We start from the raw sequence: 25,350 nt of genomic DNA, 5'->3' as shown, positions 1-25,350 counted from the left end.
GAGGCAACACTTGGAGAAGTTTATGGTGATAGGTGATGGGAAGCAAAGGACAGTGTATTAGACTTCAGGAAATCCTTCCACAGGTCCAGCAACTCCCATCTTCCTGAGGCAAGGGAGTTCACTGACTTTATAAGTCCAGTTTCCACCCTTGCCGAACAAGGCTGGAATTATGGAGTTATGTTTTGGCGTGACTAATGAGTCTGTGCATAGTCCAATTGATATCGCGTAATAAAATCGATATCCAGTTCATAAACTGCCGTGCAGATTTCAGTCGATTGCAGGATGTGCAAAACATGTAATCTGCCAGCTCGGCATCAATAGGATATTTTCCAAATCTTTACATGATTTTAATCAAGGTGCTCATGTCATTTGATGAGTTTTGCGAAGTAAAACACTTTTAATTACAATATAGATTTTGATTATCGATCAGATCGTCTAGACAGCCCTGCCATTTTGTTGAAGCAAGTGCAAGTGATCAGGTGATATGAGATGTGGAATCTGATTGGTCAGTAGGAGGGACATAGAAGGGATATAACTGGTAATAGCCACTGGCGGCGCTACAATCGAGCCCAGAAATACCAGCCTAGTTCGGCAAGGGTGGAAACTGGACTTTTATGGTCAGTTGACTCCATTGCCTCGGGAAGATGAGTAACTCGAAGCCATATCAAGTTGTTACCAGGGATCAAGGAACTGCTAGGTACCGTACCATCTTGCAACAGAATAAATTGTCAGTCAGTCAGTACTGTCTAGGAGGGCTGTTTGTATACTGTATGTATACGCGTCCCTCGGGCACGCCAGAAACCTATGATTGTGGGTTCGAATCCCGGTTCACCCCGATTATGTTTCTAGGTTTGTCAGCACCATACCCGTGCTCGTGGGTTTCACCGAAGTGGTAAACGTCTAAGACCTGCATCAATTCGGGCTTTCCCCCCACATTAAGCTGACACGCCGTGATAAAACTGGAATACTGTTAAAAGCGGTGTTAAACCCAACTCACTCACTGTATGTATACTGTATGTATGCTGTGTGTATGGAAGCGACAGGTGATACCAACTTGTGGTTGTTTATTGTTCGAACGTGAAGTTTCATGGATAGCTAGGTGATGTGTATAACAATTTCTGAAACTTCTTGTGTGTCAAGAGTGTTTATGGTTAACTGAGGTTCTTTTATATTATTGTCTGGTGCTATGAATGCATGATCATAATTGTTCAGAAGTGCTCGTCAGAAAACTGTCCAGTACCTTACTTATCAAGGAATACATTTATGTTGGGAGGCCCTTCCCCAGGTTGATTGTACACAATTGTTTATTGCTAACACAACTGTTAATGGTTACATACTAGTTTGAACAACCCCCCCCCAAAAAGAAGACACTATATTTTCAAAAACAATTGCCTGAGAACCAGTGCTTTCATTTTTTTAAGCCTAGGAGAAGAAAAAAAATGTTTATGATATGGATTTATGGGGCCAAATGGTTTGGATGGAGGCAATTAAACAACAACCTTGAAAATGTTAAATAAGTACAGGGGGTACTCAGAAACCGACTTCTGCAACTCCAAGATGCAAATCTACATGAAGCCGTAAATCAGACCCAGCAGGATAGTGGCCATGACATTCAATGACGAATCACCAACTCTGTCTGTAAGCATCATTTAAGCTATTTTGTTAATAGAAAGATGTTTTGTTTTGTGATCATTGGGCTGTGGCCCTTTGTTCACATTATGAAAACCCATACGAGAAATGTCAACAAAAATAAATTCACAAACTACAACTGGCCTCAACAAGATGCCAATTTCCACAAATCAAAAAGGAAGTGAATATACCGGCAGAAATGAGCAGTCATCCAATGAAATTATTTACACTTCTGCTGATGGCAAGAAACAATTGCGGAAGAGTTGCTTCCCTTCTATTGAAAAACTGATCAATATTTAAGTGCTGTCAGCACATTTTAAAGATATATCATTTTTCTTTTCTTTTTTTAAATCAGGGAAAAATCAGTAAGGCAGATTTGTATTGCTAGGGGAAATAATTAGTCTGGCCTTATTCATATATTATTAAAGAAATTAAGCATTATGAATGTTCACAGAAAACTGTGATGTAAATTTGCAGATAAGTGTTGGAACAGGTCCATGTGCTTTTATAAATGTGTGCAATCTAAATATTGCTAGTTTCAATGTTATCTACAGTTAGATTTAAATTCTAGAATACCTGGTTGCTATGGTTAGTAGTATATTTCCGTGTGTACATCATGGACATTGTATTGAAATATAGTCCACCAACTGTCCATGGTGATGTTCATGGACTGTGGTGAAGGCACGTGTGATCATCAGTGTATCGGACTGTGAGAACCTGTCTAGCATCAGATCAATTTGGAGAGAAAGATTGCCTACATTTACTAAGTTCCATTTTACATTATTTGAAATGTATATAGATACTTGAAAATAAATATTTTTATACCCATCAACAGTCTGTTGTATTATCTACTTTTGTCTGTTCGACGCTTCTGGAGAAATCAAGCTTAAATGTTCCTGGTTATATATTATACACTCGTGTCTGTCAGATACAATTTTCCTCACAATTATTCCAAAAGGTATCTAATGAGCGAAAGCACGTTAGACACCATTTGAAACGAGTTGTAAGATATATCGTAATTGACAGACACGAGTGCAGTAATCTGTTTCTTACACACCTATAATTGTACCACTTTAGCTTCGAAACGATGGACAGTGGTGCATTAATACATAACACAAGCCATTTACGACGTCATACGGCCTACTGTTTACTACCCATACCTCGTTTGACCCTCCACCAAAAAATGTGTCTGCCATATCTGTGGATTATCAAAGCGATGATGATAATGCAAACTAGACAAGACCAGAGAACTTATTAACACTCTAAAACCATAAGATTTCAACACAGAGGTCCGTGAATTACACCAAAGCATGTGTAAGTTATCAGGAAGGTTGTCTGTCATAATTTGACCTACGGTCATCACCATGGAGTAGAGCCATTCACTGACCTGGAATTCGACAAGTTCTCTCAAATGGGTTTCTCACCCCCAGGTATGTAAGAAAACCCATTACATAACATAAGTACATAGCACTTCTCAAAAAAGATCGGCATAACTGTTGATAATTTGAGAACCAAAATTGTTCAAATTTGAATCACAACTTGGTAAAACAGAAAAGAAAAGGTATGAACTGTGTCTTTTAGCTTAGATTTCTCCCAATGACTTTGTGATGAGTTATCTCTAATCCAATCGGTGATCCAAGCAATGCATGTCATGATAAACATCAGAGTGAGTGAGTTGGGTTTAACACTGCTTTTAGCAGTATTCCAGTTATATCACAGCGTGTCAGCTTAATGTGGGAGGAAAGCCCAAAGTGATGCAGGTCTCAGACCTTTACCACTTCGGTGAAACCCACGAGCACGGGTATGGTGCTGACAAACCTAGAAACATAATTGGGGCGAACCGGGATTCGAACCCACAATCATAGGTTTCTGGCGTGCCCAAGGGACGCAACTCTGCACAGCGAATCACGGCGCCTTAGACGACTTGGCCACCCGTGCCCCCGATAAACATCAGAAGACAGCATTGATCTTTGACAGTTCCCAAACAAACACAAGGTGTATATAGATAAGTAAATGTTTATTACAGAGTGTAGATCAGCCATGACATGCCTGGAAGAAACAGTGATAGATAGAGCAGTCATTCCTCTCACTCCCGATGTACCAGTCACACAACAAACACGAAGGTAATTAATCACATAGAAACAGAAGCTAACTTCCAATACAAGACAATGTGGACCAAGCCAATTTTATGGTTATTTTACAGATTGTGTCGGTAAAATAAAAAATATTTGACTTGATGCTTATTTCCTATAAAATACTTTTTGAAAATAAAATGTATTACAAAAATACAAATAAGATGTTCAAAATATGTATACTTAATTTAAGTCAGTATTTTAGAATATTTTGTGAGTGAAATTTGGCTGAATCACATAATAAATATATTTGAATATCATCTGGCCTTAATATACTAAATGCTTACATTCTAAAAGTTTGCTAGAACAAGTTTTCTTAGACAAGGTGCCTGTGTTTCCCAATATATGACAAAACGATCTTTATGCTCTCCGATATTCTTACAAAGTTGATTCAGGACAAGGCTACATCAGTTACCTCCCTTCTGTGTATAGGATACTGATACTTACATATGTGAATCAAGGTAACCATGACAACTAAGCTGTGGCTATAGTGTGGCTATATGAAGACCCATGCTCTCTACTAGAAAGTTACAAGATATATGCACCAGTCAGACCTTCCATATACAACAACAAACTGTACACACAGTGACAGTAGTGTGCTAAAATACTACCAGTATATATTCATCCCAGGTTTAAAATATGATTAAAAATATAATATATTAACTGACTGTGCCATTTTGTTGAATAATATCTTCATAAAATCTCATACCACTTGTTATTGATAAAATATTATTACAACCACTGTGCATTGCTATGCCTATTAAATGTATAATTCATGTCTGTATTTGGAAAAAGATAAAGATGTTTTATTACCATAAGGACTGTTTCATTTAAGGCATCCCCAGGAATGAGGGATGCCGTTTACATTATCACAGACAGAAGCACCACGCTAACATTATCAGCGACACATTCACAACCAGGATGATAGCTGCAGAATGAGATCAATAAAAAGGCCTGACTACGCATCACTCCCACTAACTCTGACACAAATAAATATTGTCTACATCAACAACCATATCCCTGGAAAATAGTGGAACGAAAACAACAGACAATTGTTCCCGATGTCATTTCCATGACAACCCTGTCTTGTGGCAAATGCTAGGTTTGTAATTTACCGTTAAAAGTGAACTCACTTCGAAAATAAATCCACGAAAAGTTTGAATTGCATATTAACGGTAAGATCCAAAACATGTAGGAGTTGAATTTCTACTAGTACAATATCTGTGATATGACATAACACAACATAGCAGTAGAATATATCTTACTGGTACAGTAGTAGGATAGGGTTATGTTCTGACATATTTGTAGGATATATTTGTGTTATGCTATAGTTGCTGTAGTTACCAGTCACACGCCACTTCAGACCGACGCTCCACTGCGGCATAATTGCAGCAAGATCCACATAAGGTGGCCTTCTTTTCAGGAAACATTGTACAAATGATATAGGTAAACCAGTGAGAGACACATTACCAAACCATGTGTCCACTAGAGTGACTGTAGTCCTGTGTACCAAGGTGGGTGAAGGTCATGTGTACCAAGGTGGGTGAAGGTCATCAAACCCCACCCCCAGTCGTCAAACACATCTCTCACATTTCAAAGTACTGCTCATTGTACTCATCAATCTTTTAATATGAAAATAGCCATCATATACAACTATATATACATATATCTATTAGAAAATAAAGACCCTTCAAGTATTATGTAATTTGCACCAATAATTGTCATACCACATGATTTTCTACAGGTTTGTGATCATCTGCTAGAGAGACTAGTAGGGAGATTGAAGGTCAAACTACTGGGTGGCAAGTGGCTGCTGAGTTTGAGGTAGTTCTCAAGTTTGTAGCATCAGAAATACTCGCAGCACAAGCCTTGGTCAGCCTACCAGCCTACTGGGTCAACTCGCAGCACAAGCCTTGGTCAGCCTACTGGTTCAACTCGCAGCACACGCCTTGGTCAGCCTACCAGCCTACTGGGTCAACTCGCAGCACAAGCCTTGGTCTGCCTACTGGGTCAACTCACAGTACAAGCCTTGGTCAGCCTACTGGGTCAACTCGCAGCACATGCCTTGGTCAGCCTACCAGCCTACTGGGTCAACTCGCAGCACAAGCCTTGGTCTGCCTACTGGGTCAACTCACAGCACAAGCCTTGGTCAGCCTACCAGCTTTCTGGGTCACCTCACAGCACACGCCTTGGTCAGCCTACCAGCCTACTGGGTCAACTCGCAGCACAAGCCTTGGTCAGCCTACTGGGTCAACTCACAGCACAAGCCGTGGTCAGCCTACTGGGTCAACTCACAGCACAAGCCTTGGTCAGCCTACCAGCTTTCTGGGTCGACTCACAGCACAAGCCTTGGTCAGCCTACAAGCCTACTGGATTAACTCACAGCACAAGCCTTGGTCAGCCTACCAGCCTACTGGATTAACTCACAGCACATGCCTTGGTCAGCCTACAGCCTACTGGGTCAACTCACAGCACACGCCTTGGTCAGCCTACAGCCTACTGGGTCAACTCACAGCAAAAGCCTTGGTCAGCCTACCAGCCTACTGGATTAACTCACAGCACAAGCCTTGGTCAGCCTACCAGCCTACTGGATTAACTCACAGCACAAGCCTTGGTCAGCCTACAAGCCTACTGGGTCAACTCACAGCACAAGCCTTGGTCAGCCGACAAGCCTACTGGGTCAACTCGCAGCACAAGCCTTGGTCAGCCTACCAGCCTACTTGGTCAACTCACAGCACACGCCTTGGTCAGCCTACTGTCCTAGATACATGTCCTAGCTATGCCCATTCCTTTGAAATATAGTTTAGTTGTGTGATTTTCACAACAAACATTGCATATGAAACTTTGAAATTGATTGTTTACCAGTATGGCACAAGCATTAACAAACAGTCTCTTCACAACACTGTAACAATTCATATACATAACAAACATTTAGGACATAAAAAGTCTCTTTCCATGGATGGAACCCAACAATCTCAACTGCAGTAGGCAATAAAAACACTTTTTCACAAATTCACACATCAGGACAAATGATGCTATAGATATGAGATAATTTGTGTCGACAAATACACATTACAAACCAGAGACTGATGCTTCTTTCAACTTCCAACTTTTTTGAAGGTCAGACCAATGTATTTTCTTGTTTTACTGACAAGGTGACACAAAAAAAATGTCAAAAATGAAAGAAAATAATGAATGAAAAATATTGAGTTTAAATCAGATGTGTTTTTTAAAAAGACATTTGTTTTGAAATTTGGTTAAAACCTGTATTTCAAGGGTTCTTATGGTAAATAAACCTCAAATAACCCAGACAATATTTTTCGTAAGCCTTATTTTGCCCCATGCCTTTCGACACAATGACAAAGAAAAGTCGTAAATTAAGAATGTACAGTGGTCTTGCCTTCGTAGAAGTATTTTGTTCTTGAATATATATTTTTGGACACATTGCTACTGCTCAACTTTGTAAACATGAAATGAAGCTCTGCAGGCACATTGTATCACAGCCTAATTCCTGCCAAGACAACACCTGTCATTGTACTTGTGTACCATAATATCACAGCATCTTCAACAGTCTCCACCCATCAACACAGGAACACGAACCCACGCAGGGCCCTATTCCTCAAGCAAACCCTAACACTGTGACCATCCTTTATCAAGAATTTCAAACTACATACCCATGGATTTTGTTTACTGATCTTATGTCCCAAGAACACAGGAATGGTATAACAAGTCATTCGATGAAATTTGGTAGTATAAAGTATTAAATCCTTGTACAACCTGGATTTGGATTTTTTAAATTCTTTCCTACCAACATTTGCTTCAGAACTTGTGCCCAGTGTCTTCATAGAATGTGCAGATAAATCTACGATCATACATCAGTGTTTCAGTATGGGAATTGCCGTGCTGAGACTGCTTGGGAATAGGGCCATTCATCATAACATTTGACTGGGGATCTAAAAACAAACATTTCTTTAACAAATTGAATATATTTTCAAAATATAAAAGTGAAACACGATGATGAATAGAAAACTGTCAGCCATAACAATAACCACCTGAAGTCTTTGGTAAATGTTAATATAGTTAGCAATACATAGAGTACAGAACTGTCTCACACGCGCTCATCGTGCCTACTGTGTGGAGTGTCTAGAGGCAAGTTAACCAGTTGTAGACAAGCTCAAGCATTTAACATATCTCCAACAATCTCAAAACAAATTATTGTTCCAGGGTAGTTGTTTTTAAAAGAAAAAAATGGGTCATACATACTTTGTGTATCAAGTTATTAATCATACTATTTTCAACTTTATGAATACTTCAATCTTGTGAAGCAAACACTAGAGATGTGGTCTGTGTGATTACATATTTTCCACAATTCACACAACAAACACAACATGATTGTATGACATTGAAAACCTGGGTCCCATCAGCTGGAAGAGTAGCATTGATGGAACCTTTCATTCCACACACAGTGTAAAACAGATAATTCGCCACACGATAGTCAAGGAAGGAGTCCATGTGGTGAGATATTCCAAGAGTGACCAGCGCATCATGACAACAGACCCATAAATGTAGAAAAATGCTTTGTGCAGACGTATGACACAATTATCCACCACTTCAGTTGTGGTGTTGCACTAACACAGGAGTAGAGGTCGTGACTGATGCTGAGTGAAATGTGAAAACTGAAGGTGATTGCTATGCTATAGATGCTTGTATTAAAATAGTATCTCTGAAGTAATGTGATCATGCCAATGTTGTAATGAAGGTTCCTGGATGAGGCACTGTAGTCGGGGCACTGTACACAACCTGCCTACAACATGACTTCCTCTATATCATCCTCAAACGTGTCAACAGCGGTCACTGCTGGTTTGGAACTGAAAGTGCTGGAGTGGTGTCTCTGTCGCCGTGGTAACAGTTTTGATTTATCTGAGGGTCCGTCATCCTCCACAAGAGCAGCACCACCCCCAAACAACGTGCTCGAGTTCTCTCGCGGCCGGGATGCCGTGGTTGAATGTTTACTGTCTTCATCCCAAGGGAAACCAGACGAAGGCTTAGTAGTCTGTTTCCTCGAGTCCGAGGTTTGGAAAAGCATGTCGTCATCATTTCTATTGGTTCCACTCTGATTTCCAAACAGTTCATCCATTAAGGCCGTTTTTTTGTTGGGTTTCCTGGAGGGAGATTCCTTGACACCCCCCTTCATGGTGGAGCTGGACCTCCTGGCGAAGGATGGGTTGTACCCCGCTGCATCCTCCTCCTTGGCCAGCTGATGTTTCCTCCTGTCGATGTATGAAACGCTCACTTCCTCATATGCAGGCTTACCATTATGTAAATTCTTGGTAGGCTTGGAAAACGAGTAACTCTTTTTACTTGAAGTGGTTGAGCTATCATCCCCATAGGGAGAGCGATTAACTGGACTCACATTTTCCTTTGACCCATCGTCTATGGCCTTCAACCTGGCTAAAAGCAGTTCCTTTCTCCTACGTTCCTCCAACACACTGGGATCATTGTCCAGTCTTTCACGCTCTGCTTTGGCCTGACGCTCCCTTTCTTGTTCTCTCTCTTCAAGCTCTTGCCTAAGTCTATTTTCTCTCTCGATTCTGTCCCTTTCATCTCTCGCTTGGCGGTCTCGGTCTTCCCTCTCTCTTTCCTCCCTCTCCCGCTGTTCTCTTCTCTTGTTCTCCTCCCGTCTCTGCAGTTCTTCTGACTCTCTCTTCATGCGCTCACGTTCTCTACGCAGGTCCTCCTGTTCCTGATCCCGCTTTCGGTCCTGCACCCGCTTCATCTCCAACTCTCTCTCCCACTCACTCTTCCTCTCCTCTTCCTCCCTGGCCTGCAGGTACTTGTTCTCCAGGTCTCGCCTCTCCTTCTCCTCCATGGCTAGTCGATCCCTCTCCTCATCTTCCGTGTTCCAGCGGTTCTCAAACACATCCTGCTTCGGCTTAGGTTTAGGTTTGTTCTGAAACACAACAATGTCAATAAGAACTACTCGTTACATAACACCATCTCTACATCACAGATTTGATATTTTTCACAATAATCATTGCACATGTGCAGACTAATAAAATTTGCACATGCAATGTGTGTTTTTGTGGTTTAATGCCCCACTAAGAAATATTGCAGCTATATGAAAGCAGCTTGTAAATAATCGAGTCAAAACAATCCAGTGATTATTGTATTGAGCAATGATCCACAAAATCAGGAGAAAAAAGAAGCCCGACAACCCAATCAATAAAGTCATTTCTTCGGCCAGCAAGTGCTGGGGACCAATTCTAACCAAATAGATACATGTTCAGTCTAATGCTGGTGACTGACTAATGTTAAAGACTAAATCATCAATTTTTCTACTCAGTTGTTAAATTTGAAAAAGCAAACATGGTTTCAGATTGGTTGATTTTCTTGGACATTTATTGATAATCATCCAAAATCTTCAAGAGATTTAGTAGAAATATTGAAAAACGTCTACTATCAAAGTTGACAAAAATCATGACTGTATCCTAATGCTATTTGTGTCCAGCAAAACCCATGGCCAACTGGACTACCTTCCAGCACTCTGGGAGACCCTTCCCATTTCCAAGAAATGTTCTTACTGACATTGCCTGCACTGCCCCTACATGTTATCTCATCATGAATTGGCCATAGTAGAATGGAGATAAACATACTGAGTCTTCAAGGCTATGTTACCTTGAGATTTGAATTACTAGACTAAACATTGGAAGCTTCACTCTACATCTTCTTTCCACACTTCATCCAACCACCAGGCAACAGGACTATATATTGAAACCACAGCACATTTATCTCCTGACACCTGGGACTGATTTCACAAAGCAAACACAGCACTACAACTGTTGGAAATTATATAATTTAACACAGTTTTGTTTGTTGTTTAACACCGCACTCAACAATATTCCAGCTATATGACGGCGGTCTGTAAATAATCAAGTCTTGACCAGACAATCCAGTGATTGACATCATGAGCATCGATCCACGCAATTGGGATACAATGACATGCATCAACTAAGTCATCGAGCCTGACCACCCGGTCCCATTAGTCACCCCTTACGACAAGCATAGTCACCATTTAACACAGCTAAGGGCAGTAACATTAGGATCGCATAGTGAAACGATCCCCATCACCTGACCCACCTTCTTCGCCTCTTCCCTCCGCTTCATTTCAAACATTCGGGCCTTTTCCCTGGCGGTCATCTCCTCGACGGAGGGAACTCTCCGGCGTGGGGGTGGAGGGGTGTCCATGGGTGTGCCCCCGTAGGAGGCGGGCAGCTTGTGGGGGGGACGCATCACACGGTTACTATAGATGTTCTTGATCTCCAATTCCTTCTCCTTCTCCTGTAACAACCAACAGTTGAATCTTGAATCAACAAATCAACTACTAACAGAGTTGCATCCCTCAGTCCCTCAGGAGAACCAGACACCTATGATCGTTGGTTGTAATATTGGTTTGATTGTTTCTATATCTGTCGTATCAGAAGTATGATACAATTCTCAAATATTGTTTTAAATATTTCTGTTGCTGATCTGTCTGCATGAGACTTCAGCACAACCATGTTGTAACATACTTGTTTTCTTTCAATAAGAATTAATATCATTTAGAAGTTTCTTATCTGCACTGTCTTACTTACGAACTGATATTAACTGAACTTATTAATCTTTCGTATCCAGAAAAAAGATGCATTGTTTGACCCACTCCATATGTCTCTGTGGTGCCCTTCCCTTGAGCCCGGCCCTATAATGTCTATGTGGTGCCCCAACCTTGAGCCTGGCCCTATAACGTCTCTGTGGTGCCCCTATTTTGCGCCTGACCCTATAACAAGGCCCTATAATGTGTATGTGTTGTCCCTACCATGAGCCTGTCCCTATAATGTCAATGTGGTGCCCCTACTTGGAGCCTGACCCTATAATGTCTATGTGGTGTCCCTACCATGAGCCTGACCCTATAATGTCAATGTGGTCCCCTCCCTTGAGCCTGACCCTATAATGTCAGTGTGGTCCCCTCCCTTGAGCCTGACCCTATAACAAGGCCCTATAATGTCTATGTGTTGTCCCTACCTTGAGCCTGACCCATAATGTCAGTGTGGTGTCCCTACCATGAGCCTGACCCTATAATGTCAATGTGGTGCCCCTACCTTGAGCCTGACCCTATAATGTCAATGTGGTCCCCTCCCTTGAGCCTGACCCTTTAATGTCAATGTGGTCCCCTCCCTTGAGCCTGACCCTTTAATGTCAATGTGGTCCCCTCCCTTGAGCCTGACCCTATAATGTCAATGTGGTCCCCTCCCTTGAGCCTGACCCTATAATGTCTATGTGGTGCCCCTACCTTGAGCCTGACCCTATAATGTCTATGTGGTGCCCCTACCATGAGCCTGACCCTATAATGTCAATGTGTTGTCCCTACCATGAGCCTGACCCCATAATGTCAATGCGGTCCCCTCCCTTGAGTCTGACCCTATAATGTCTATGTGTTGTCCCTACCATGAGCCTGACCCTATAAGGTCAATGTGGTCCCCTCCCTTGAGCCTGACCCTATAATGTCAATGTGGTCCCCTCCCTTGAGCCTGGCCCTATAATGTCTATGTGGTGCCCCTACTTGGAGCCTGGCCCTATAATGTCAATGTGGTGTCCCTACTTGGAGCCTGGCCCTATAATGTCAATGTGGTGCCCCTACATGGAGCCTGGCCCTATAATGTCAATGTGGTGTCCCTACCATGAGCCTGGCCCTATAATGTCAATGTGGTGCCCCTACTTGGAGCCTGGCCCTATAATGTCTATGTGGTGCTCCTACCTTCAGTTTGGTCTCCAGGTTGTCCTTGTCCCCCCGGAACTGGTCCAGTTGTCTCTTGGTCTCCCGGTGTCTGGCTATCTCCACCCCCAGCTCATGGCGGTGGTTCTTGTTCAGGTGATCAATGTGTCGCTGCAGCTCCTGGTGGAGAACACAAAACACACATTACAGACAGGAGTTACTGACAGACATTAAAACACACTGAGAGTAAACACGTCAACAGAGCACTGAGCTTAAGGTGGTTAAACCGTGCTACAAATAGCAAACAAAGGGATGGAGCTATTTAAATATATATCAGTGTGGACGAAATTAAGAATGTCAAGGTGTCCTTGTTATATCCCAAATGTTAAAAACTGAAGACTTAAGAGGTTCCTAGATTCATATACTATAGCAGAAATCTTCAAGGACCCCAAGAGCCCTTTAATTCTGAACACTGATTATGGTGTGACTGATGCAATGGTAGCTCTCCTCAGCATGAGAGCTACCATTCCACGTTGGTGACCTTCACCCTGCCACTGACCTTGATCCTGTTGTCCTTCTCCTCAACATCCAGGTCTGCCTTGGACAGCTTGCGGTTGAGTTCATCTCGTTCCGGCAGCCCCTTGTTCTCAGCATAACTCTTGTACTTCTTCAGCTTGACATTGGTTCTGTCAAGATCATCCTCTGCATCCCGGAGATAGCGGTCGGTCTTCTCATACTTTTCCTTCATGACTCTGAGCTGTTCCTTGAGTGTCCTCACCTCATTGTTGTGTTTGAGTATGAGCCGTGGAAGATCGCTCTCCTGATCCTCGAACTTTGTCAAAGCCTTTTCCTGACGGTGCTGCGTCTTCTTCAACAACTTGTTTTCTTCGCGCAGGTCTCGGATAACTGTGTTATGGTCCTCCACCTGGTTCCGGAGCTCATTGATCTTCATGCGACCCGCAGACAGCATACGTTGAGTGACATAATCGATTCTAGGTGACTGCTTCGGGGGCGGTCCTCCACCACGCCCTCTGCCACGACCTCTTGACTTTGTGTTGGCCTTGCTCTTTCCATATGAAGCTAAAATGAAAAGAAAATTCATTAGAAATAGGTATGCCCAAATTATTCATTTCATGAAATATATTTGTGTAAGTAACAATTTCTGATGGGAAGCCGGATACAAATAAGCCTTAACAGAATGATTCACTTGTCTCCAGACATGCTAAACAAATGTCAATTACGTATGACGTTAAATAAAGGTTCAGTTAGAGCTCTTTTACCAATAGGGTTAGAAACAACCAAGTTCATAAAAATCATATGTGCACTTGTGCAAATATATCACTTCAGGCACACCAGTGTATAGTTTGTCATCCTGATGGCATTGTTGACATCATTTGAATCTTATTGAGATGTTCGACTGTTGATTTCATTCAACAATTGTGGTTTTCTAAGATGGCGGTTGTGATCAGATTATTTTTAAAGGCTAGCTCGAAAGGATTCAGAAAAAAAGGGCAATAAAGAAATTATTAAACTCGCATGCGTGTGATACTGATTTTTTACTGATGCTTGTATGATAATCTCTTGGTTCTGATTTTATTTACTCATAGCAAAAATTCAATCACAATATCATACAAGCCAAATGTTCCAATTTTGTATTATAACATTATTAATAATATTGCCAACAACTGAATAACTTTACTTTTACATCAACACTGGACTATGCAAGATATCAATGTCACTCGCATACATGTTTCGTCAAAGAGAAAATATGTCAATTTTTCCAAATTAATGAAACTTCTCATTTCTAGGCAGAAAGTAACACATCATTGTCTTTGGGAAGAAATGACAACTGTTTGGACATGTGGAATGAGTGAGTGAGTATGGTTTTATGCCGCTTTTAGCAATATTCCATCATTATCATGGTAGGGAACTCCAGAAATGGGCTTCATACATTATACACATGTGTGGAATCGAACCTGTGTCTTCAGGTGAAGAGTGAATGCTTTAACCACTAGGCTACCCCATCGCCCCTGAACATGTTGAAGCTATAACGGCAAACACAGATGTTTCTGTAGCAATGGCAACAACCTAGACGAGTTACAGAAAGCATGAAGGATGGAACCACCATGACCTTCTACATGGAAAAGAAAGGCCATAAACTAGAAAGGATCTTAAAGTGCAAACTGGTGCACTGGCAACCCTCAATGTAAACAACTGTAATGTTAGGCTTAAAAAAGTAAAACTGATTCTCAGGCAATGACTTTTGAAAAAATAGTCCCGACGGGCGGTGTTTTGTTTTTGTTTTTTGCTTGTTCAAACTAGTATGTAACCAAATAAACAGTTGTGTACCATCAACCTGGGAAAGGGGCTCCCTACATAAACAAGCATACAAACTCCTATTGCTGCCATGATCATAACTCGAGATGCACAGTAAAGCAGTGCGCTAAGCTCCTCACAGTGATATCCCGTTAGCGGAGCTCTATAATACTATTGCAATCATGACCAACTCGTGTTATTCTGGGACAAGCCGAATAGCGACTTGTGCCCCTCTCATGGCCATTTTTGCAACTGGGTTCTGTCTTAGCGCAAATGGGCATACCTAAAACAATTGTCAACTCGTTGCAATTTATTATTTCAGATGCAATTTAAAGCACATCAGGACATGCCGAATTATACATCATGATTAAACACATTTAACTGTGTCTTGTGTATATTTTAAGATGCAAGACCTATGTAAAATCAAAAGTTATTTCTGAGGGATTCTTTGACAAAGAACTTGAAGTCATACGCGCATTATGATTGGTTAGTCTATTTGCACATAACATTCATCAATAGGAGGACAAGTCTTCTTGCATGTTACGGAAAGGAGCGAGCGGTGATGAATGATACTATTGCTGCCACCAGTAAAAACTCCACACAGTGATAGATGACCACAACCATGCTTGGAGTTGAAGTCGCAACAGAATGACTGTTATGTTTACAAACAAGTGACAACTGTCGTGATGCTGAACACTCTTCACGCTCATATGGACCCAAATCTATCAGTAGTTGTACATTGCACATGGATATAGCTTGATTAAATATTGTCTGTAGTTATCCTGTCAAAAGGAATAAAACGAGGTCAGCCTTGTATGACACATGTGTAACGTACAGATAAGTATCTCACCACCTGTGGGTAGGAAAGTAGGTTTTTCCATATATCATTCAGAAAGAAATGAAAAAAACTGTATGCAATGACAATGCTACAGAGAAATTTCACTTACGTCAACCTACTGTTCAGACGACGTAATGTAATCAGTTTGTGACATCACAGAATATTAGGGCTGGCTATCGATACAGATCATAGAGATCGGTAATCGTTAAATAGATATTGATCAATTATCGATAAATATCGGAGAAGTATTTTTGAGTAATTACGCAAAACAAATTCCTAAAGAAATCAATGTATTTCACTCCCCTGGTGGCACATTTATGCAGGGATTACGCTGTGGACATTTGAGACATAACAAAAACAGTTCTTTCCATCTTCAGCAATATACAATGTTGACAATAACAAGTCTGCTTTGGTAAATCTAAACTTTATTTCATCACAATAGTTTATGTAAGGTATTATTGATGACACAATTTTCATATCCATAATCATTACTATTTCTTCCCATTGATGATAATTCTGATTATCGATCTTTTTTGCCAGCCCTACAAAATATGGATGACATCATATCATATTGCTCACAACAATGAAGCAATGTGATGTCATATTGCTTCACTTGACCAATCAGCATTGAAAATGGTTACAACGCACATGTGTTAATATTGTAAAGTAATGAGTAATATGCTTGGTTATCATTGACACTGCAAACAGTGAGTGCACAGAGGTCACCCATGTGTGATGTGCGCCAAGGTAACGACACTCAGGACTTCAAATTCTAATTACGCTGCCTGGGCCGAGGTCTGCCGGTGACCCTGTTCCATCCCGTTCTGGCAGGGACCGGTGCTTTCTTCACTGCCCTAGGGGCAGCATATGCCTCCCTCTCCCCTACAGATATGGTCTCCTCAGTCAGCTCTGCCATCAGGTGGGATGCTGGGGTACGGGTATGGGTGATGCCTCGCGACAAACTCACGCGACGAGTTTGAGCGCTCTGCAGGCGTAAGGAGTGACAGGCAGACTGAGCTCTTGAAGAACCTTGGCGAACTGATGGTACCAGAGCTTTGGAATCGAGCCGATCATCAAGCGAACTGGCCTCACTGTCATGGTCAGACTGTACAGGGGTGTCCGGTGCAGGGCTAGAGATGACCCGCATCGGGATCAGATCATGAGTGAGGCCGCGACTAGATGTCCAGAATGCATCAGAGTCCCGCCTTAAATTGGTCAGTTTTAGAGAAGAGTAATTGGCTGAAGAAGATGCTGATATCCTGGATCCTGAATGGTGGCATAGACGTATCAGTTAATGTATACAGTCCTCACAGATGATGAAACCAGACACCTTCAACATGATTACCCACTTGCTAACATCAATCAGAATTGTGTAATAAGTAATCTCCAAGGGTAGATTTTCATTCCACTGGTATTTGTACAGTAGATTTCAAGCTTTCATTAATCAGGGACTGCTACTTAAAACAGTTATAGAGCAGTTAACTGATAGTGATCATGACAACCCCTTCACACTAGTCTGATAATGGCTGCACCTGGGGTGTATAGATCTGGCACAGGCTGCAGCAGACCCCCACACACAGCTGGCAACAGAGATCTGCTTTCCTTTACACAGCAGTGATGCCATACTTCTAGAATAGCCAACTTGCTACTAGGACTTTCTATACGGGTGATCCATTCCTTGTGAATGAAGAAGCCTCAGGACTTGCAACTCATTCACAAGTGACGGATTCATGGTAATTCTAGGAATCAAGTTGGATAATCCATACAATATGCATAATCATTGCATGAAAGTAAAATAAACGTACTCACCATTGATATTGCAAAGAAACTTGACTGACATAAATAAATTGTTCTCACGACACAATGTCATGAATGTTTTTAGTCTTGAACAGTTAGCATCATTTTGTTGTCAAGAATGCAGCAATATGATATTTTATTTCTGTCAACTAATCAGCTTTGATAAACTATATGTATCCTATGTGCTAAACGCTCAATCTTTTCTACCCTCATGGGTATAAGAACCACTGTTTTCAGTGTTTACAAAAATACAGTAATGACAGAAATACCTTGTTCATCTCCTTAAAACCTGTCATGCACCCATCCCTTACACCCAAATACTGGTAACCATATTCTACTACTGCACTGGAGCGGTCTGCCATACTACAGCCAGTACATCAAGGTGAAAGTGGAAGGACAACACGTAACAGTGATGTCTACGTATGATATTGCTTACCACCCTGTCTCCCTTGGTTCCTAGACTTGCGTTTATCGTCCTCATCATCACTGATGAAGTCATCGCTGTAGTCATCGTAGTCGTCGTCCTTCGACATCGCTGGTGCCGGTGTTGCCTGGTTGCCTCCCTTCCCTGTCACCTGTCTCCCATTGGCTGGCCAATATCTCAAGCTGTGTGTGATGCCACACGACCACTATTGGACTTCCACTGCAAGAAAAATATCACTGTTTACTGACAAAAATAAAATAAAAAGACAGCAGTACTATTTCTTGACGCAACCGTTGTTGATATGCAGACATATACAGACCAATAACACATACACACCCCACTCCACCCTGGTCTAATGGATAGAGCATCTGCCCCGACAGAAGATCACTGGTTCGATCCCAAGCCATGTCACACTTAAAAGATTTTCAAAGATAGTACATTTTCTTACTATGTTAGCACTTGGCATTAAGGGTATAAAACAAAGTCGGCTTGGACTCAGTATACTGTGTCTGAGTGGGGTATCCATGTTACAATGAAGCATGGTGTCTCAGAGGGCTGGCACTAAAAAACCGGCATTAGTCTGGACTAGCACATTTCACCTCACTACCTCACTTCATCTTCATCAGTGAGCAAGTGTAATAAAAGAAACAAATTCATGAAAAAGGTGACCTTCCTTATGCTTTATGTACGATTTATTTGTCAAGTCTGCTTTAGCCTAAGCTTGTAGCACAGATTTGATTCAGCATTGTAATATACAGGATATACACCAACTCTAACTGACCATAGTCAAGGAATTTAGATCGGTCAACTTGACAAAGTAGGAATACAATCTGGAGTTTCTAAAACACATTCAGTTAGATTCAGTGATGAAATTTCTACTGTTCCAAACATCCAAACTAGTCTATTATAAATTTGATAACGGTAATATATAAACCTATATGTGCTCAGGAGGCTCTCTCATAAGGTGATGGGGGACTATCTCATAAGGTGATGGGGGACTCTTTCTCATCTTGCACCCAACCAGTGACTGTACACAACTCTGTTTCAAGTAATGTAAGCCAGATGGACTAGTATGTTAAAACTGTTCAATGTCAATGCAAGAAATTCTAAATTTGCCATACCACCTTATTCCATGAAGCGACGAGTAAGATAAAAAAATTATACAACATTTGACATTGAGAATGCAATCAAGTCTTTGGAGTCTAGAAAGAAGTACAAGACAAGAAAATGTCAAAGCTCCAGGGCACCCCATGTAATTTCAAACACTGAAACAATAGCTCGTCAGGCTGTGGGCACCAACAGGGAACAGCCTCTAGCCCTGGTCCAACCTAGACTGATGCAAGCATTGGACTAGCAGACAGTGATACAATGCCCTGCACTCTGCCTACAACTACACTAGAACACACTAACAAAGTCAGATTAAGACGTATTGTAACCAGTGAACAAGATAGCATCTATGACTGCCTACTCAAAGATCCTCCATTTACAAGTGGCAGCCATGTGTGACTGTTAGACAATGTGTGATCAGATCTGGTCGGGCACCTCCAACACGCAGTGTGTCATCGCAGTACACATAGTTCCAGATGTGTAATCCAATGCCATGTGACATGATCTGAACACTAACTGTTTAAATACAAGGAAATCTGCATGGCATTTACTTGTCTCTCATGGATACACCTTATTTCATAACAAAGTAGACAGTTTTAGGGATGTGAGATGAAATGGGGTTTAACGTCACGTTCATGATTATTGCACTTATATAGTGGAATGCATGAACGTGTGTGTGGCTGCTTGTACTAGTCTGGACTTATGCCGATTTCATAGTGCTAGCCCACTGAGATACCATGATTTAGTTTAATATCATGGGCATTTAATATGAACATGAGTTTTGTAATTCTTAATGTTTAAAAGTAAAATAACTGTTAGAAACTGGTCATTATTCATTTAATATACATAAATAATAAAGGTATTAAAATAAAATAGCATTGCAATGTTCTGAATATTAAACCATAAATACATTGTCACATGAACCAAAGCATTCAATAGTTATCTGTATTGAAAAAATGTTGAAAATCGCTACAATAGCATATTAAAGAAGTTGTTATCTATAAAATTGTGTCTACATTGTCAACAACTTACTCCTTCATCTGCCTATGAAACAATTATTTTTATAAAAATAAATTAAGGTAAAGTTTTAAGACACTGTGAAATTTTCAAATCACGTTTCTATAAATGGATATAAGTTTTTGTCAGATAGAAAATATGAGTGAGTGAGTGAGTATAGTTTAACGCGGCTTTTAGCAATATTCCAGCCATATCACGGCGGGGGACACCAGAAATGGGCTTCACACATTGTACCCATGTCGGGAATCGAACCCGGGTCTTTGGCGTGACGAGCGAACGCTTTAACCACTAGGCTACCCGACCGCCCCTAGAAAATATGAAGAGTGGCGATAATCAAATGTGGGTGCATGTATTTGATGTGCAAAAGTAGGCCTGTAAACTGATGTCATTCCTCAAATTGCCACTATACATCATGCTACATCCAAGTCAAGATACAACTTATGTATCACAATACTTCACTCATGACATGAAGCCCATCACAAACTACTAATTTCAGTGATATTTTCACACAGTTTTATTTAGCTAAAAACTAACAACCCACTTGCCACATTTATTTTTGTACGGCAAAGTGTTTTTGTGTAATATTCACACAACAGTAAAACAAGATCCCACTAAACGTGCTAAAAAATATTCCAGGAATATCACAGTGGACACCAGAAATGGGTTTCACACACTGTACCCATGTGGGGAATCAAACCCAGGCCCTCAGCATGACAAGCAAAGGCTTTAACCACAAGGCTACCCCATCGCCCCTTTTACCATTTTCAAACCATCAGATATGATAATATAATTAATAAAGAAAACACTTATGAAACTATTTAAATAATAAATAAAGAGTTTAAAAATGAAGTTTAATTTTGTAATTGAAAAGAGATCGCAACATTTCCTTCACTGTAATGACATATCTCTGTTCTGGTCTTCTGAAGGTACAAACACGGTAAAGAGACTCCACAAGATAACTTAGTGAGATCTGTAATCCCTGACAGCACATAAATGGAGCCGTATTGACAAGGCGGGAGATAAACCCATGCAGTATAAAGCGAAAGTCATGTTTGACTAAGCAGCATATGAATGCAAGCATCAATACCATTTCATGTTGAAGATAAGGCTCCGTGTTGTTTGTTGTTCAGAGTTAATTATAAGTAACCCTAGATAAACCCAACCTATCGAAACGTGTAGGTCAAACATCTATACCAACAAAGACATGAACCATTTCAGTCAACAAACATAAACAGTAAGATTGCTGTTATTGTCATTTTTCCTCGCATGGCAAAATCAGAAACTAAATTAGCTCTTTTCCAAAAGAAAATATTTTTTTTAGCTAGAAATTTACCTTTAACATGTTTTAAAGGCCATTTTCTGTAGGACAGTAGAAGATATTTACCACAATATATATTTCAGGCATCACTATAGCAGAACAGTTTATTCTATTAAAATAAACATGGTCAGACACTAAGGCCAGTGTATCAATATCTTAGGCAACTGTTTATCATTATCTACATGGCAACTATATACTTAACTGCAACTGTATATACAGATCTTATTCACAAGTTGGCAACTATGGAGAGTATCACTGTCTAAAGCCCACTGTGTACCATTGCCTCAGTGTCGGAAATGCAGCAAGGGCAGTTTGGTATCAAAGTCTTAATATTAAAAGAAACTGTGTATCAATATTCTAAAGGCAACTGTGTATCAGTATTCTGAAGGCAACTGTGTATCAATATTCTGAAGGCAACTGTGTATCAATATTCTGAAGGCAACTGTGTATCAATATTCTGAAGGCAACTGTGTATCAATATTCTGAAGGCAACTGTGTATCAATATTCTAAAGGCAACCGTGTATCAATATTTGAAAGGAAATAGCATATTAGTATCTTAAATGCAACTGGGTATCAATATTTTAAAGGACCTAGTGTATCGGTATCTTAAATGCAACTGTGTATCAATAGTTTAAAGGCAACCATGTGTCAATATCTGAAAGGAAAGAGCATATTAGTATCTTAAAGGACCCAGTGTATCAATCTTTTAAAGGACCCAGTGTATCAATATTTTAAAGGTAACTGTGTTTCAATATTTTAAAGGCAACTGTGTATCAATGCTCAAAGGTAACTGTGTTTCAATATTATTAAAGCAACTGTGTTTCCATATTTTAAAGGCAACCGTGTATCAATATTTTAAAGGCATCCGTGTTTCAATATTTTAAAGGCAACCGTGTATCAATATTGAAAGGCAACTGTGTATCACTTAATTGTAGCTTTTAGATACGTCATACTTTTCAGTTTGAGAAAGTAGATATCATTATGCACACTATTCATCCATAAGAATACGACATACCCCATCCCAGAGTATTCTATGGTCAATGATTCCTTCAGCAAATGTTCAAGAATATCAAAGTCTGTTATCACTCAGCTGTTTGCGCCTGAACTACAATCTGTGACTGCAACCACTAGTCTGAAGCCCGAGTCTACTAAAATTAAATTTGGACAAGTAAGCTCAGCTAATAATAGTCAATACAATAATACCAAACTCAACTGGACACGAAACTAAGAACCATGGTTAGGGTCTAGTAGATTCAAAATATTGGGGGTGGGGGGGGGTGGGGGATGTATACAGTGCTTCATCAATCTTTATCGAACAGAATAGAATACCAGATAAATCTACAGATATCTAATTAGTAATTGTAAGACAACATTACATAATTTCAGTTCAGCAGTGTAAAATATTTGCTATAAAAGCACAATGTACTGATTCTTACATTATTTCAATTATTCTTCAAGCACCAAGTGATTTTGGGTTAATTTTATAGTCCACCTCTATATAGCTTTGTGACTAGAACCCAGGAGTTGACAGCGGCCCCGTTCTACTGCTGATACTGAATATGACATAATGCCAAGGTGCCCCAGGCTGTCCAGGTAACTTTACAAATAACCCCATTAACTACTGATAAAGGATCCGTCAAGCCTCATTGTGCAGTCAACCGGGTTACTAATGCATGGAGTTGGCTTAACAAAAAGGAAAAGACACCACAGCACATCTATTGAGGAAAACATTCTTCATTCCCTGAGACTTTCTGAATAACATACATTAGCTACATCACACCATACAAAACAGTCTGAAGCCAAACAGGATGAGGCTTCTGTCGGAAGAAGAATGAACACCACAGGCGGAGAAAATCTTGATCAATATATTTGCATATGTGTAGAGATTACTAGAGAACAACAAATATCATGTTTTATACTTCAAGTCAGACTTTGAAATCAGAAACTACATGACAGAAAGGGACTGAAAGTGTTATTCTTATTGATGCTAGAGGTGGTGAGGGGAGGTGAGATGGGGTTTAACGTCGCGACCAAGATTATTTGCACATACATAGCGACATGCATGCGTGTGTGTGTGTGTGTGTGTGTGTGTGTGTGTGTGTGTGTGTGTGTGTGTGTGTGTTGAGGGGGGAGAGGGGTGCTTGTACTAGTACTTGTACTGATGCCGATTTATAGTGCTAGCACACTGAGTGAGTGAGTGAGTTTGGTTTTACGCTGCTTTTAGCAATATTCCAGCAATATCACGGCGGGGGACACCAGAAATGGGCTTCACACATTGTACCCATGTCGGGAATCGAACCTGGGTCTTCGGCGTGACGAGCGAACGCTTTAACCACTAGGCTACCCGACCGCCCCTCTAGCACACTGAGGGACAATGCTGCAGTTTAACTTGAATACCTCACCCAGACACAGTATACTGACTCCGAGCTGGCCAGTCTTGTTTTAGCTTCTTAATGCCAAGCGCCAGACTGAGTAACAACAGGTACCATCTTTTAACGTCTTTTTGTATGACACGGCCGGGGATCGAACACTGGACCTTCGGCTCTCTGGGCAGACGCTCTAGACCACAGAGGCAGTCTGATGATAGAACTTGATGGTGCACTAAATAACATACTAAGAAAACTAATCTTTCTTCACCATTACATATAGTTTCTTTGTAAAAGCATCACTCTGCATAATACAATCTTAAAAATAAACCCAAAGTTTGTAGACATTGTGTTAACAGTCCAAAACATAATATAAAAATCAACAATTTTCCTCATTCTGAGGATTATTGAAGGAAAAGGTGATAAATGTTGGATTCCAATTACACCCCTTGTTCAGAAACATAAACATCTACCATCATATGACTTGTACCAACCAAGATACCTTATGAACAACTAAGTTAAAACAAATCTGCCATTTATTTTTTGTGTGAATAATAACAACAATTAATTACTAAATGTCTCATTGACCATAAAAAAAGTGACAAATTATGTCACTGAGTTTTTATCATGGCCATGCACTAACAGACGTTATGTCGATCCCTAACCTAGATCACATAACTAAGTATAGACACCAGTGAGAGTTAATAAAATCTTAACATCACACAAGCTAGTCTACAAGCCACCTACATTACACCTCATGATCTAAATAGGATCATCACCAAGTAATAAACTGAAACTATACATACAGCCATTGATCATGTTGATGGCATGAGAGACAGTTATAGATTCCACACACTTCTTTTGTGTTATTGCTGATGGCAACATATTGTTTATCTTCCTTGCATTAATAACAAAGGCCAAACTCAGACACTTCATACAGGAATATGAATGACTGGTCACCTTATTCAAAATTGTTCCTGTATATATGAAACAGCTTGGAGATCCGATTTATTGGTATGAACCTTGGTATGACCAGTTGATAGATAATTATAATAGTTAACATGGTTATTTAACCCCCAATAAACAAAGTCTCCATTGTTGACAATTAACATGCCAATGAGACAAACCGTGATGTATTCTAAATATTTCACTTAATACTTGGTCTATCTTTTATAAGGTGAGGAACTACATGAAAAAAATACCATTTTGCTTGTTGTAGGATGCAAGAGGCCTAAATGAAGAAACATGTTTATAACACATATTTTACAAGTTATAGAATATCAACATACAAATAAAAATATATGACATACTATCTACAAGTAAAAAATGTATAGACTAGCTTAGATATCAACTACTACATGAAAGATGAGGGTGGCAAAGGTGCTAATGCAGTTGTTGACAAGTGTCAGTTTGTGTGTAAAAGTCAACATTGAGGTTCTTTTTCACAGAATCTGCATACATACACCTGTCAAATCACTTTCAGAACGTCGCCATTAGTCCAAAACATTCCTTACCATAAAGGTGCATCTTTCATGAATCCAATAAGAGAAGGTTGACAGAAAAGTTCTATCAACGTGCACGCCGGTATGCACTTTGTTATTTATCTGCCAAGCAACAAGGCAACAACTTTGCTGGTATGATGTGACGTCATGGGTT

At 40.4% G+C, this 25,350-nt stretch overlaps 1 protein-coding gene across 1 annotated transcript; it reads right to left on the bottom strand.

The window, feature by feature from the left end:
* Positions 1–6,243: 6,243 nt before the first annotated feature.
* On the bottom strand, positions 6,244–25,282 carry LOC139476081 (lebercilin-like). The gene is made up of 6 exons (XM_071259331.1): positions 25,209–25,282; positions 17,898–18,104; positions 13,070–13,590; positions 12,553–12,690; positions 10,899–11,099; positions 6,244–9,711 (listed from the first exon to the last, which is right to left on the bottom strand). Exons 2-6 carry the CDS (start codon positions 17,992–17,994, stop codon positions 8,566–8,568), a joined length of 2,103 nt encoding a protein of 700 aa, XP_071115432.1. The 5' UTR covers positions 17,995–18,104; positions 25,209–25,282; the 3' UTR covers positions 6,244–8,565.
* Between the last annotated feature and the right edge of the window lie 68 nt (positions 25,283–25,350).

This window comes from Haliotis cracherodii, unplaced genomic scaffold, assembly GCF_022045235.1.
Source record: "Haliotis cracherodii isolate W230 unplaced genomic scaffold, xgHalCrac1.p SCAF_3, whole genome shotgun sequence".
Classification (NCBI taxonomy): Eukaryota; Metazoa; Mollusca; class Gastropoda; order Lepetellida; family Haliotidae; genus Haliotis; species Haliotis cracherodii.
The sequence above is the reverse complement of the archived record's forward strand: the minus strand, read 5'-3'. Positions and strand labels throughout refer to the sequence as shown.

Excerpts from the sequence above, each read along its gene's own strand:
- LOC139476081 (XM_071259331.1), bottom strand. The coding sequence starts at position 17,994 with ATGTCGAAGGACGACGACTACGATGACTACAGCGATGACTTCATCAGT. Across the intron at positions 13,591-17,897 it reads GAACCAAGGGAGACAGGGTG|CTTCATATGGAAAGAGCAAG; the intron begins GTAAGCAATATC and ends TTTTCATTTTAG. Across the intron at positions 9,712-10,898 it reads GGAGGGAAGAGGCGAAGAAG|AACAAACCTAAACCTAAGCC; the intron begins GTGGGTCAGGTG and ends GTTGTGTTTCAG.